This window comes from Chlamydotis macqueenii, chromosome 7 (assembly GCF_036417535.1).
Source record: "Chlamydotis macqueenii isolate bChlMac1 chromosome 7, bChlMac1.mat, whole genome shotgun sequence".
Lineage (NCBI taxonomy): Eukaryota > Metazoa > Chordata > Aves > Otidiformes > Otididae > Chlamydotis > Chlamydotis macqueenii.
This window is the reverse complement of record NC_141562.1, coordinates 18,476,396-18,490,970: the sequence shown is the minus strand read 5'-3', so window position 1 is coordinate 18,490,970 and position 14,575 is coordinate 18,476,396. Positions and strand designations below refer to the sequence as shown.

Genomic DNA, 14,575 nt, shown 5'->3' with positions numbered 1-14,575 from the left:
TGCTGTGAACACAGTGCACCAAATGTTTTCAGAAGGAGGTAAAGAGGACTAATGTTCCGATGTGCAAGGTGCCACAGTCAAGAAGACAGCTCAGCATTAGCCCAGAAGGCAAAGGCCATAAGGGTTTTGCAAAACCAGATTTCTCCCATCTGTCTAGCACAAAGCATGAGGACCTAGCAAAGAAGTTCTAGAAAAGCAAAACGAAAATGAAGGCTTCTGGAAAAGTCTTTTCCTGCTCTTTGCTTTGACAGTCTGAAGCTGTCAGAAGTGGGAAATAGTGGGTTGGTCTTGTGGGAATGGTTCAGGCACTCTGAACACAAATTGATTTGGAAATAGAATTTTAAAGAAAAACTCCCTTTACAAGATCCTTAAAATGGGGACAGAAAGGAGTCAGTCCCACAAAAGAAGAAAGTATGACAGGCACAACAGCTGGGTTTACAATACACACCCAGATGAGAGATTAAGGCTATACTACCCAAGGTACTGGACCACAACCAGTAGAAAACACTCCCAGGGTAGAGCAAAGACCTTCTACAGCTGCTACAAGTGATATCAGTTTTCCTCCCACTGCTCTCTCAGGGACTAGCACCTGGACTGCTGCTCACAGAGTACGAAGAGATGGCAGAGTAAAGACAGGGACAGACCATGGGGTAGGAGTGAACAGCAGGTGCTGGTCTTTAATCTCACTAATGTAGTTTAATATCAGCTTTGTTTTCTTGCAGTCCCCTTTGCTAATTGAAAAGCTTGAGGAAGCAGCTGCTTATCTGGCAGGCAGGCATCAGATTTCCTAGAAAAAGCTAGTCTGTCTTACCTGTGTCATTATCTGCCCTTGCTGTAACCTGCAGGGCTGCAGGTGGCTTCACCCCAGACCCAATACACTCCAGGAGGGTGAAAAGCGTGTACCAGTCATCCCCGGAGTGAATGTTGGCAGCATTGGTCTTCAGGAGTTCATGGAGGCCATAAGCAACCTCATGGCTAACTCTGGACAGCACATTTGGCTTCATCATGAGCAGGATACGTAATGAAAGGAGAACCTGGCCAGAGAAGGAGACAAGAATAACAGACCCTGCTAGTCACCCTCCATTCTCCAGCCAAGTCCCCTTTCACTTATTTAGAGCTACTTACAACTGCTGTTTGTTGTAACTGCAGTACACAGACAGGTTAAATGTAGGTCTATTCAACAGCAATTGGTTTCCTATGTTGCCAAGTGCAGCCACAAACCCCAGTAACTGACTTTCCAAAATCCCTTACCTGCGTGCTGATTTCTTCCCGACGAAGGAGCCGAATTGCCAGTCTCAGAAGCCCCACCACTGCCCTCTCCACCAGGAAACAGAACTCCATCGCATGGACACAGAGATGATAGAGGTGGTCTCGGACAGTTTGCCAGACACAGGTCACACGGTCCCTAGCCACAACAAGGAGGAAGGAAAGGGTAGGATGAAAGGAGATGAGACAAGAGGGATCCAGCAACCTCTCCCAGAACTCCAGATAATCTGTTATTTCTTCATTTCAATGCAAAACTCCAATCGGGAGATATAAGAACAGACACACAGAAACAACAAAGCCATCACATTTCTTATTTACTCCATTACTTGCAAAGCAATCAAGAGGGATAATTCTCCCTCCAGAGTTTAGTTTATGTTCTCCAAATCTCAGGATATGAAGCAATAATTCATGGGCGAACAGCCCCTCTGTTTGCACATGCTAAAGCGGAATTGCTAAGCCCTGAAATGACAGCCACATGCTGCTTCAGTTGGCAAATCAACCACATAAGGATCTCATTCCCTGGACCCAGGCAGCAGCTGCAGTAAAGCAGGGACATTTACAGTGAATCTGCGTGTATTTCAAGGTCATACCTATTCTCTAGCACAATCCTCAGAAGCATCTCCAAGCAGAAGGCAGCATCCTCTTCGTCATAGGTCTCCTCATCAGGAGTCACAGAGATTAGAGCCTAGAAAAGCCAGGAAATGTTTCTGAATCACAAGCTCCCAAAACTGAGGGACCAACAAGTGAGGACCAACAGAATGCTTTGAGTCTGAGCAAAATTGCACTCCACTACCTGGCAAGAGATGCAATATGAACTTACAAGATGTTAAACTCTTGACAAAGTCTCTCAGATGGAGAGGAATTCTGAAAGTCAGCAGCTTCTTGCTAAGAATATGTGAAGCATAGAAAAGGCAGACATACCTAAGAAAGAGTAGAAATAGTGGAACTACTCCCCTCAAGCCATCAGCTTGTATATGAAGGGAGAATTCCTGACGTAACAGGGGTAAGAGCAAAGTGTTCTCCTGAAACTGATATGGCACACAAAAACCGAATCTCCACTTCTCCACGTGGGCCAACCATATAGTGGTCTTTGGGTGATCCAAACAGCAAGTTCCGCTTTAGCTGTTTTAAGTATTGTTCTTTGGGGTTTACTCCCTTATCTTTATTTTGAAACTCAATTCCTATTCTTCTGAACCTCTGCAGCAAGCTTTGATAAATAAACTTTCCTTTGTTTTAGCAGAAATCTCAATAGTGCCAAGCACCCTACTGATAAAGCCAGTGAATTGCAATTACAGTAGCCTGATGGGAAAGGCACTTTAAGGAGCCATGGAATTAGTCAACATACACTGCCTCCCCACACACATCCCTACAAGGGTTGTACTGCACTCTTTGCTTTTGGAAACGGTGAGCAGTAGCCAGATTTGTTCCATACCCTGGAGTAGTCTCAAACTCCACACTAGCCTGCAGAACCAGGTAAGTAACTGCCGTACCCCAGGGAGATGAGCTTCTCTAGCCCAAAGGCTAGCGAGTCCAGCCTTATGTCTTCCACAGCAGCCAGGTACCACTCTACCTAGGGATACACAGTCAAATATTTCTGTATAACCCCTGCCTCTAAAGTGGCCTTTTAGAATGTTTTTATTAGGGACACAGCACACCAGAAAAAATGAAAAAGCCTTAAGCTCCTACACACCGCTACACATATTTTCAAACACTTACCATGACCTTCTCAAGGCTTTTAGAATGCATTCCACAATTTAATGTCATCTTCTACTACTAAAGCAATTGCGGCTGCCAGCACAGAAGCTACATATAACAGCTGAACTAATGGCTGGTTTCATAACCCAAAGAGGTCCAAGACCTCGTCTGGGGAAACAGGAGCTAGGTGAGTACACAGAACATATCCATGATCATGCATAGCATACTTGTTCCATCACCAGTCCAATATCTTGCCCAATATCTCTCTCACCTTCATGAGCTCCTGAAGAGATTCAAGTTGGAGGAATTTGCTTTCTGTGATCAACTTTTCAGGATCACATTGCTGCAAAAGACAGAAAAGAGGACTGTGCACCTGGGGGATGGGGAAGGCATACAAACAGATCCTCCAGAAACACAGCTTGTTCCCAGGAAAGATACAGATAGTGGCTTTAACACAATTACCTGGAAGAAAACTGCCAGATAGTTCACTTCTATAACATTAATTACCTTTTACAGACCTGATCTCTGCTGGACAGATTTTAACAGATAACTCCCTTTGTCCACACACTGCTCAAACTACAGGTTCAGATTTTGTTGGCGCCAGATGCCTTAACGCTGTCTCGGAAAAGATTAGTTATTTGAGAATTTATTAATTTTCCTTCAGTTACAGGACTGTGACACAAAGGGCAGATCTCAGCCTCTTGTGAGGAATCATTCCTGTTTTCATTTGTGCATAACAGTACATAACAGCCTTTAGCTGTCAATACAGATACGCTCCTCCGTAGTTTCTTACAATTCCCGAGTCCTCTAGAACCTGCAATACCATCTAGAAGCATGCATATTTATGCTTCTGTTGCCTGTTATCCACACAGTATGTCACCACAAACAAAACCAGGTTCTTTTACAGCCTGTATGTTACCTTTATGCATTCCAGAGCCATTCGCTTTGCCTCCTGTGTCTCTGTAGATGGCCCTCTCATGCCAGATTGCTCTGTCCCACTGAGGGTGAGCCAACTAACAAAACTCAGCACTGTAGATTCACCACTGCAAATCAGAAGACACCAGCATCAGTGAGAAAACAAGAAACTATGTTGTTCTCCAGCTCTGGTACAAAAAGGAATCCGCACTACTCACCGGTTAGATGGTGCCTCCTCACGTTGCAGATAGATTTTCCCATTAGGATCCACAAAGTCTTCGACCTGGAAAACACATCAGAACATGTGTACGATCAATTGCCTACTTCTTTGTAGCCTTCCCCCCAATCCCGTAATGCTTCACTTTGTGATGAAATACTACACCCAACCGCTCATGTGTAAGTGGTCAACCCCAGCTCTTCAACTCTTCACTCCTTCAGTAAAGTGTCATCCCTATCTGGCAATACCAATGCTGTGCTCTAATACTTCAGGCCTATAAGCATGTCCTCCTTCTGCACAATATTCAAAATCTGTTCAAGTAAAATGAATGCTGGAATTTCTTAAATACAACAAAAAGTAAAATGAGAAAAAAATTAAACCCCATGAAAGAAGCTGCAGCCTGAACATAACTTGAACACTACGCCCTTTGCAGGTTTTCTAGCTGTGTACACACTTTACCAAAGCCAAGACTCTGCAAGAGAGGTCCCCTCCTCTTTGAAGTCGTTCTATGAAAAGCCAGCTTCCCACTCCCCCACTCTTCAATTACCCACAAGCCAGCTATTATTACCTCCACCATGGCCTTGGGCAACAGCTCTGCTCGGAAAAGCTGTAGCATGGCCTCCATGATGTTTTTCCAGCCCTCCCGCAGAATGTCACCATGGCGATGGGCCAAGTGAAACACAGTCTTTGCTGCAATATGGGCCTTGGGATTACTTCCAAAAACAGCGGGCAGGTTCTCAATAGACTACAGGAAAGAAGAGGGGGTGGCAATCAGTCAGCAAGAGATGTTTTCTTTTCAGTGCAAATTAGGGCAGACTGTTCAGAACTGGTTACAGGAAAGACAACAATTCTGTGTACGATGTTTGGTTAACTCCTCAGCTCATATTCACTTTGCAGAAAAACAAGGACAAGACTGCTTACCTGATACATGCTGAATCACTGAATCACATAGATACAAGCTCTCCAAGAACGACAACAATACAGAGCACTTTGGAAGTGCTTGTTGAAAAGTCACTAACACTAATTTATTCTGCTATGGGAACTCCCATTCAAAGCCTTCCACAAAAACTACCACATCCCCTCTGGAAGCAGTAATTACTCTGCTTTACTGTTAGAGACGGAAACTATGGCCAAAAGCATTACTGACTTGCAAAGCTACTCCTACCACTAGCAAGATTCAGAGTAATGAACCCTGACATACAGTCTCTGCCAAAAAATTGCTGGATCACAATTCCTCACAATCTGTTCAACGCACTCATAGTTTTTCAAAATACAAAAAGTGTGCTAAGTAATTTAAACTAACCATTTAAGCCAAAACAAGAAAAAACCCAGCAACCATGTGAGCTAGTATCAGACACTGTAACTTACTCCATTAAGCTCACTGCAATGTTCCTTTTGACAAGAGATGAGCTTTGCCATTCTCTTGCTTAACTGGACAAAACCCATACTAATTCCTTTATCAAGAAAGGAAAGAGAAGACAGGAGATGGGATGGATTGAAAATGTGTCTCTTCCAATCTCAGATCTGAAGTTCAGAAAAACTAGCTCTTGCTTCAGCCAGACTGTTGGTGAAATTGTTATCAAAACGGGTCTTTAATCTAAAGGTGAAGTACACTAGACGTGCCAATCTGGAAGCCTGGCAGAAATGTGACAATCAATTTGTTTTTTCCATTGTTATGGGGAAACCACATGAATACATACATCACTGGAGTCTCAGAGTGCAAACAGCAATATGCCTGGGTTTGCACTGTGGCAACAAGCCACAACCACAGAATTAAAACATACAGGGGTTTTGCTACTACTCATACACTGAGTCAGTATGAGTCTTAACTGTGCATCAAGAAGTGTGGCACTTGCTATTCTTAAATCACTTCATTCCCCATCCACATTCCCTTCCATTCCTCTTCTTTCAACCAAAGAGGCAATGCAGAGCAATTGCTTGGAGAGGATGCCTGATCACCAGGGATGATCTGACCTGGGAAGTGACTAGCAGCTAAGTGACACTTTGATGTTCTGCCCTTGCTTTCTAACAGTTGCTCTTTGTTTTGCCTCTCAGTCTGTGAAGATAGCCCCTCCCTCTCCCCTTCCACCAGACTCTCTCTCAAATATTTGTTCAGTTGTCATGTTCCACTACTGTCTCCAAGCCTTACAGGAATTTAGGACAGCAGAAAGTAATTGGTGTACTTGGAATCTGGCCAAAGATAAGAACTCACAGCCTTCTTCAAATCCAGAAGTTGCCGATTCTAAGTCATTACCAAAAAAACATGCCTGCTTAATTTACACAGACCCCGGACCGCTCCAGATTCCAGTCTCACAACTAGACAGGATGCAGCTGGCAATAGCTGGTGCCTCTGAGGGCTTAATCTAGTTGCTTCTACTATGTAAATCTGTGTCAAACAGTTGTTTCATGGCAGACATTCCTCTGCTTGTGTTATCTACTAATAGTCTCGAGGTCTGGTACGGCTGGAGAGGATCAAGTGTTTCATCAGCTGTGAGCTGTGGAGGAATAGGGAATCTACAGCAACGCCACTGCTTGGGAATTCTTTGTCTTTTAATAGTCTACCTGGTACTTTTTCGCTGCCACCAATGCCAGAACACAAGTGATACAAAACACCTAGTCCAAACAATTCAATTTCCCTACAGCCTAATTCCATCAACTGGATTAATTTTCAGGACTGTTCCCTTTCTGCTATCCCTTCAGGGGATTTAAAATAAATAAATCAATCAATCAATCAATAAATCGATCACCTGTCTTGGCCTTTTTACTCCCATACTTCAAGTCTTGAATGCTCCTGTTTTCCCTTTTTGTATGTGTGGCAATTCTATTCTGCTCACTGTGGGTCCTGCACTGGTTCTCAGAGCAATGCTGTGAGATTCTTTGCAAGCTCTGGCCCTTTAAAGCAGTTGCTGTCACCTCACTAGCACAAAGCATGGTCTGCCACACACTATCAAACACCTCAGGGAAAAACAGGCTAATGCTGTAACACACAAACAGATTTGGGAAAAAAAGCTTACACTGTAAGCTGTACCTTTAATTTATTCTGTACCACTGTACTTTTAATTTATTCTTACAGTACAATGCAGGGAAATGGTCTTTAGGGCTTGCCAAAAGTGGGGGTACCAGCTGATCTTATTACCAGACTCCACACAACAATCAACAATTCAAAGCATTTGTTTTTCTAACCCCTTCATGCAGGGCGGATGCACAGTCCCTACGCTTTGGAAGAACAGCTCACAAAACAGTCCCTCTTGGCAACATGTAAGCCCTAAACTAAATATTCAATAGCTGAAATGCATAAACTTATTTGGGATCATGGACTATCCCTGTCTTGATCACAGGGAGATGCAAGTCTCCTCAGATCAAGCAGGTGGAATAAATACTTCCACTCATGGCATTCTGCTCTGCACAAACTGCCTCCTGTGAATGAGTAGAAGGAAACCTGCATATTTGAACCTGTCCTATGGAAGTCCTACGTCACTACACACTTTTCACTGCCTCCTCCAGAAAACTCTGGGCGAGGCCTAACAGATATCTACAGATACTGTGATAACCAAAATAAGCAAATATTACTGCTTAACAGAGGAAGAGAGTTCCAATATACTAAAACCCATGCTTCTTTCCCCTCCTTGCAAACTTACTTCACTGCTGAGAGCTGTAAACTTGCAGAGAGAAATTATGAGATTGTCAAACACATCACTAAGGCCATAGTGAGCAGAAATCATTGCACATTTCCTGGGGAAAGAAAAAAACCAGAAAATAATGTAATAAGTCTGCACAGACAAGGGTCTCCAGCACAGCAAATCAGAGAGACTCTCTGTTGACATTTTAGACCTTCCTCTCCACCCACACATAATGAATGCTGATATACAGAAGTCTACTACTAACCCTCAAATAACCTCAATCCTCATCCTGATACCTGTCTGGGCTGATGCAAGGACCATTTTCAAGAAGTGAGTCTAAACAGACAGACCACTTGAATCTGAGCCAATATACCTAATCTCCTAAGAGAAAGTTGCTGAGATTGGCAGTAGTGTTGAAGGTCTAGTTTCCAAGAGATCATGGCTACAGCACGACATGAACAGAGCTTTAAAACTATGCTTAAGGCATCATTTGGTCTGGATCTAAACATACAATACAGTTTCTCACAGGTAGCAAGTTTTTTTAATACTGGTCATCTGAGAAAGAAAGAAAAAAAAATCCCCCCATCCCATTCAGCCAGTTACAACCTCACACACAAGAGGTTTTGCTCGTATGCAGGAATTTTGCAAGTATCACTGTGCAATTCAAGAGTGACTTTTCCCCCCTCACTTCTAAATGGCACAGCTATGTCAGCAGGTCTTTTAAATGTAACCAGGGTGGAGTTTAAAAATACATACCCCAGCCACTTCGATTTATTACATTACAGCAATCAAACCAAACAGTGAGTGGCAACAGAGAGGCCAAGATGGGATGAATCAATGGAAACAACACAACAAAACTAGAGGACTGTAGGTCACAATAAAATACTCTTCAATTGCTAGGAAAAGTAACAGTTGATATTCACTGTGATGTCTCTAGCAGGTAAACAGGAAACAATGGCCACACTTTTAACTCTTCTAGGTCTTCATGAATGCAAGAGTTACCTGAAACCAGAGATAGCCTTCTGGATGATTGTTTCTTCTAAGCTCTTGTCAAAAACATAAGACAGTGCTGCAATGGTTGGCCCCCAGGTCATGGTGAAGAGATCATGGTCATAACTTCCGGGAGGTACATGGAGAAATATTCCCTCATCAGTGGCACCACGATGTAGCAGGACATTCCAGATATAGTTTTCCTTCACCAGGCCAGTCTGTTCTTCTGGCATCACTATCTCATCATTTCTACAAAGGAGGAAGGCAGAAAGGTTGAATTTTTCATTCTGAGCCAAACCCAACATTTAAACAGTGCCTTTCATTAAATGGTCCCAAAGCTAAGTGATACTTACTCTGGAGTGATTTTACCAGCTCCTGAAACATTCTATTTCCCTACGCCTGCCTGCTTCCCCTGCCCATCTTTGATATCCTGGATATAAAGCCTAGTAGCTCTCAGCAACACGCAGCAGCAACCATGCAAGGATAGTACTGAAGAAGCAGCTACCCTGCACTAAAAGTGCAAAACACAACATACACTGCAGTTAAATGATGAGAAATTTTGCACAGCACACTAGCATAGCTTCACCCTCCCATCCCAGCTCTCACTCCATTAGAGTGCTCTGCATATCTCATTACTCCCAACTAAAAAAAAATAAAAAATAATAAAAAAAAATTGTTGTACCACTGCAGTCAACAGTAGGCATGAATACCTTTGTATAAGAATAATGCAAATATTCATATTAAGCCAAAATCAAATATCAGAAAGCCAAGCAGTACAAAATTAAGGATATAACAAGAAACCAAATGTATGATGGGTGATTCATAACCAGGGTACCACAGCTCCTTACTCTTAACTGGATTAAAGCTATACAATAATAAAACAATTATAATTAATGCCAAGTAGTACTTGCAATCTCAGGTTAAAACGTATCAAGCCTAAATTCACACTCCCTAGACTTGGGTAACATTGCATAAGAGATAACCCTCTGCAAATGACCTACTAACTGAAGAAGACTCTGAAATACACTAAGAATAGTAGATTGCAGTCAATCTGAATAGTAGAGGTCTCTCTGCAACAATAAAAAAATAACATGCTTCAGTTGCCAATAAACAATTTTCATGTGCTAACAACAGCTATAAAAAAATCCTCTTGATTTATGCATAAGAAATAAGCTCTTAGTTTCAGGTGCCTGCAGATTTTGTAAGAGCAATCATTACTGAGATTATATAGGAAAACATGTTTGCAGTCAACAGCGTCATTTTTAATAAGAATCCATATTTGATTAATATTAACAGAAACAAGTGAATGGGTTTACTTGGAAAGTCTCAGGAAATGAAATTGTGCTCAGAAGTGAAATGCTGAGGTCCTGAAGAGATTATGCACTACTCTGTCCAGATTACACTCTGATTCCCACCCCCCACAAATAATACAAAGAAAACAAGCAGTTCCTCAATCTCAGCTATGACACTGGGGCAATCTATCTTAAATGGAGCAATACCGAAATGATACACCAATTGTTTTAGCCAGAGAATATACTGAAAAAGCTGAAGTATCTGGTGAAGGGAGGATAAAGGGGAATAGATGAGGACAGAGGCACTAGGTAACTGAAAGATATAAGGATATGCTCAGGATACTACTCAAAACATTAAGAACACCCTCATGGGAGAGCAGCCAATCAAAACTAGAGCTCTGTTTGAAAGCTAGAGTAATCTCTTGAAGAATTGCTAGATATTCAGTACAGGCAGCATTCCTACCTTCCCAGAGAAGGCTCAAAAGGGAGGGTCAGCCTAACCACACTGCCCTGCTTCCAGTCTGTGACATTGCCTGCCACTGCAGATTGAAACCAGCTGAGAATCAGAGTCACATCCTGTCTCCTCAGAGACACAATCCTCTCAGCTTCAAACTGGCTGGGCTTGGATTTACTGATAGGCTAGATTTCTGAGCTATTATTAAAGCTCCCTGCCCAGAGCCAGTCTGTGCACAAAAGAGCCTCAGCCACCAGGAATTCTCAAATTCTGGTCAGTGTGCCAAGAGCTTCAGGAGTGGCAGAAAAGAATGGTGCAGACAGCTGCCTCATATGAAGAGCTCAAAAGCAAAACACATGAAATTGAGACCTGAACATGTTTATGTCAGGGAACCAGTGTTGTCCTGGCAATGAGATACTATCTCTAGCACTACATTAAAAGTTCTAAAGAAGTCTAAAGGCCTAGTCTGGAGAACAGAGCCTTCTTAGACACAGCATTTCACATCTGCTGGTCTTGCTCAGCCATTCTGGCATGTTGATAGAAGTAATGTATGTTTTAATTTTAGTTTAAGCTCTGTGGATTAAAATATCACAGCAAGAATCCAAAAGACACAAATCCAGTGCAATCACTGTGATAGACGTGTTATCACAGCCCCACATGGAGCTGGAAGTTGGTCTGAGGCAGATAGGCACATGATTGGCAAGTCTCTCCATACTCTCCAGAGATCTCACGGACTGAACAACAGTTTGCTCTCTGCGTACAAGGAGACAACAGGTTGATTCTTACTTGATGGCATGGTACATGTCTTCCAATATGTCCTGTTCAAAGTCTTTGCCGCCATTCACACCTTTCAGGTTCTTCCGAAACTCCTGAAAAAAGTTACACCAACGTTAATTCCCAGTATCTCCAACTTTAACTGCTTGACTGGGATCAGTACTCCACCTCTTTTTCATGGGACCAGAAGGAGATTTTCCTGCATTCTTCAACATGCAGCCTCAAAGTTCAAAGACTAAATACTATTCTTAATGGAAGTACTGTGCAGCAACCCCTATCTCTGCTCACAGGGAAAGAACAGGGACACAAAGTAATACATGCTTAGCTGAGGCTGGACATCGAAATGACAGGTCTGTACCACTGCATTGACACTGACAGGAGTTGAACTCTCTAGGAGCCCACAGTGGTTCAACTGTCTTCTCATTTTTACTACATCTTAGGATACAGTTTGCTTACACACACAGAAGCCTCTTGATGTACTTGGCAAGTTGTGTGCTAAGCTTGTATTTCTTCAGACTGCCCCTTGCTCACAAGTCCCCTCTCCAACTGCACTCAGCTTCAGTGCTGCACATTAGCTTATTGTGAACATGAGTGACGAATGCCAGGGGAAAAAAAAAAGAGAACACCATTGAGATAAAAAACAGGTACTACATTGCTATCAAAACCAGAGAAGACAGGTGCCTACCCTGGTAACACCCACCTCCAGAGTCATTGGGACGTTCTGCTTCCGGACGTTATGGTTGTGCTGGTCAGTATTCAGCATAATAACTGCATAGGCCAGGGCAAAGCAGGCATCGCTATTAGCAAACGGGGATCCATTTGCTTTCTGAAAGGCAAATACATGCACAAATTAGTCCTACAGCAACAGTGGTATCAATGACTCAAGACAGCCATTTTGCTACCCACAGTACTGAATCATCTCTGGGACAAACAAAAACCCCAGGCTCTGACTCCAGCTTTCAAAAAGCACCCCAAAAATCTATGTCCCACTGCTATCTCCTACAAAACAACAGCTGCTGCCTGCAGGGCACAGTAAGTTCATATAGGCAGTTTGATCTGACATGTCCATCATGTCAAGCACATGCACAAGGAAGAACGCAGTTTTAAGCTTTCTGCCCACCAAGTACACACACCCTCCAATGTTCTGTGAAGGCTTCCAACAGTCTCTGGATTACAGGCGCCTCTCCTGGTAATCTGAAGGCCTCTAGATAAAGTCGTAAAGCTTCATCCAGCCTTAAACCTTGGAAGCTGAAAGTCCTGTAAGAAGAATGAAATGCAAGGAGAAACTGAAACAGGATGGGAAAGGTAGGATAAACTTACTGACTAGAGTCTTGTTTGTTTCAGCATCAGAATACCAATTTCACAGAGAACAGACAGTAAAGAGGAGAGGGAGAGAAGAGAAAAAATATACCATGAACAGGCAAAAAACCAATAAGAGAGTCAACAGTCCTACAGGTGATTATGTATGTAATCACCTCTCCAGTCTTCACAGACACTGGCCCTACTGAAAGGAGCTCAAGTATCATACTATTATATGTAACAAAGGTGTTACCATATGCAAGAGATACATAGAATCAAGGCATAGTGGTACACAGAGAACCAAGCCACAGAAATCCAGTGCCTCCAGGAACTACTGTTCTACTGCTTTTTTTTAAATCACTGAACTCTTAACTTTCACCCCTTTCTGATTAAAGAGATGCAGAAACATACTCACCCAACAAAGCTTTCCAGTAAGTCGATGTTCTTACGGTCACTCACAAATTCCCCAATCATCTTTTTGTCTAGGCGAGGATTCTCCCGTAGCCACCTGGCCACCTCATTGTTGTCCATAGGGGTGGCAAGAAGGTTCTTCTCCTGCAGAAACTGTATCCCTTTCTTTGGCTTTTGGTTGAACTGCTCTGTGCCAGTTATCAGCAGCTGAAGGAGACATTCTGATAATTAGAAGCTTGAAGTGCTTTTCTTACCTTAGATTGTTCTTAGCATTTGAACCAAAACGAAAGCAGAAAATAGACCAACTTCAGCATGATCAAGTTTATTGGACTGTGTAATCCAGCAAGAAGGCTAACCAAGGCCAGTAAACCTGCATTCATCACAAGGATTCACTATCAAATAATACTGGACAGAGCAAGCATGAGCTGCCGTCCTTGAAAAGCTTTGACATTTCACCAAGAAATTAGCTCTGCTACCCAAAATGCCTCACCTGCTTTAGTATGTAAACAGAGCAGAGGAAGGTCTCTGATGAACCCCAGACATGTGGCAAGATCAACTCTACCCAGTTACAACAGCAGCACTGCTCCAGGCTCTCATACTCTACCTCACTCTCAGGAGACATACATCAAGAATCCTTGGCACTTACTCAGCAGGTGCAAGACAGAAGTGCTGCAAAACCTTAAACTAAGAGCCAGAAAACATTCTGCTAGTGACACATGGTCCCAGGATCATCTGGTATTCCAGCATGACAAGGCTATCTGTAGCCTGGGAAGAGCAGGTGCACTTTTTGTTTTGAAGGGAAGTCAACTACCCTGCTCTGCTTGATTCTTATTTTAGGAAACTAGACTGTACCACAGTCACAGTGTAATAAAACACCTGACTAAGAAAGGGTTAACTCAACGTTCTCAGTGGTGTTCAGAAAAAACAAAAGCACAAACAACTGTATGAACTTTACTAAGGCACCAGAATAAATATCAGTTCCCTGTTAGCTCCTATCACGATCAAACTGCTAGCGATGACCTAGTGAACTAAATTAATGACCATCATGATTACTAGCTCCCCTGGGTTTCTCAGCACCCCAGAAGCCACCAGCCTTCTGTTCTCTGCTTCCCTGCCTGTGTGAACATCCTCAAATTGCAGTGAAATAGCATGGAACACACAAGGAACCAGTGAGGGCATAACAAAATAACAACCATGCACTGCCCTGGTATAACAGGCCTGAAGGGATTATATGATGCTAGCAGCAATTCTGTTCAGCTCCAAATCCTGTAACCCAAGCCCTAAGGTACTCTGTGGACCAGCTGTACTTCGTAAGACCACCTGAAAGGACACTGGACTGCTAGCAGTTTGCACTGCATTTATAATCACGTCAGTCCTATGCTTCTGAGCTTCTGGTCATTGCCTTTGTAAACATCAAAGAAAACTTTCCATTTGATTCCTAATTTGTTTTCTGCTTTTATTTAGGTTTTTTCCTCCTTCCAGCTGTGGTAATGTTGAGTACTTCAGAGGCTAACGGAAGCAGAACATGTTGGTGCCATGTCAACATCAATATTACTTAAGCTGAATGTTTTGTGTGCCCTATTTACATGCTCAGGATGAAATCACTAGTGGATTTAGGGTCAGGAAAGGATTTTCCCTGAGC

General features: G+C 42.8%; 1 protein-coding gene across 4 annotated transcripts in view; it reads right to left on the bottom strand.

Annotated features, from left to right (window-relative positions):
* GBF1 (golgi brefeldin A resistant guanine nucleotide exchange factor 1) overlaps window positions 1-14,575 on the bottom strand; it is a 107,446-nt gene that overhangs the window by 7,509 nt on the left and 85,362 nt on the right. For all 4 annotated transcript variants that reach the window (XM_086751798.1, XM_086751799.1, XM_086751800.1 and 1 more), the window contains 13 exons: window positions 12,938-13,140; window positions 12,357-12,480; window positions 11,924-12,049; window positions 11,236-11,318; window positions 8,716-8,952; window positions 7,732-7,825; window positions 4,662-4,838; window positions 4,095-4,159; window positions 3,881-4,004; window positions 3,233-3,304; window positions 1,857-1,951; window positions 1,252-1,405; window positions 812-1,034 (listed from right to left, as the gene is read on the bottom strand). In XM_086751798.1, coding sequence (XP_086607924.1) covers window positions 812-1,034; window positions 1,252-1,405; window positions 1,857-1,951; window positions 3,233-3,304; window positions 3,881-4,004; window positions 4,095-4,159; window positions 4,662-4,838; window positions 7,732-7,825; window positions 8,716-8,952; window positions 11,236-11,318; window positions 11,924-12,049; window positions 12,357-12,480; window positions 12,938-13,140 — 1,777 coding nt within the window. The remainder of the gene's footprint in view (window positions 1-811; window positions 1,035-1,251; window positions 1,406-1,856; window positions 1,952-3,232; window positions 3,305-3,880; window positions 4,005-4,094; window positions 4,160-4,661; window positions 4,839-7,731; window positions 7,826-8,715; window positions 8,953-11,235; window positions 11,319-11,923; window positions 12,050-12,356; window positions 12,481-12,937; window positions 13,141-14,575) is intronic.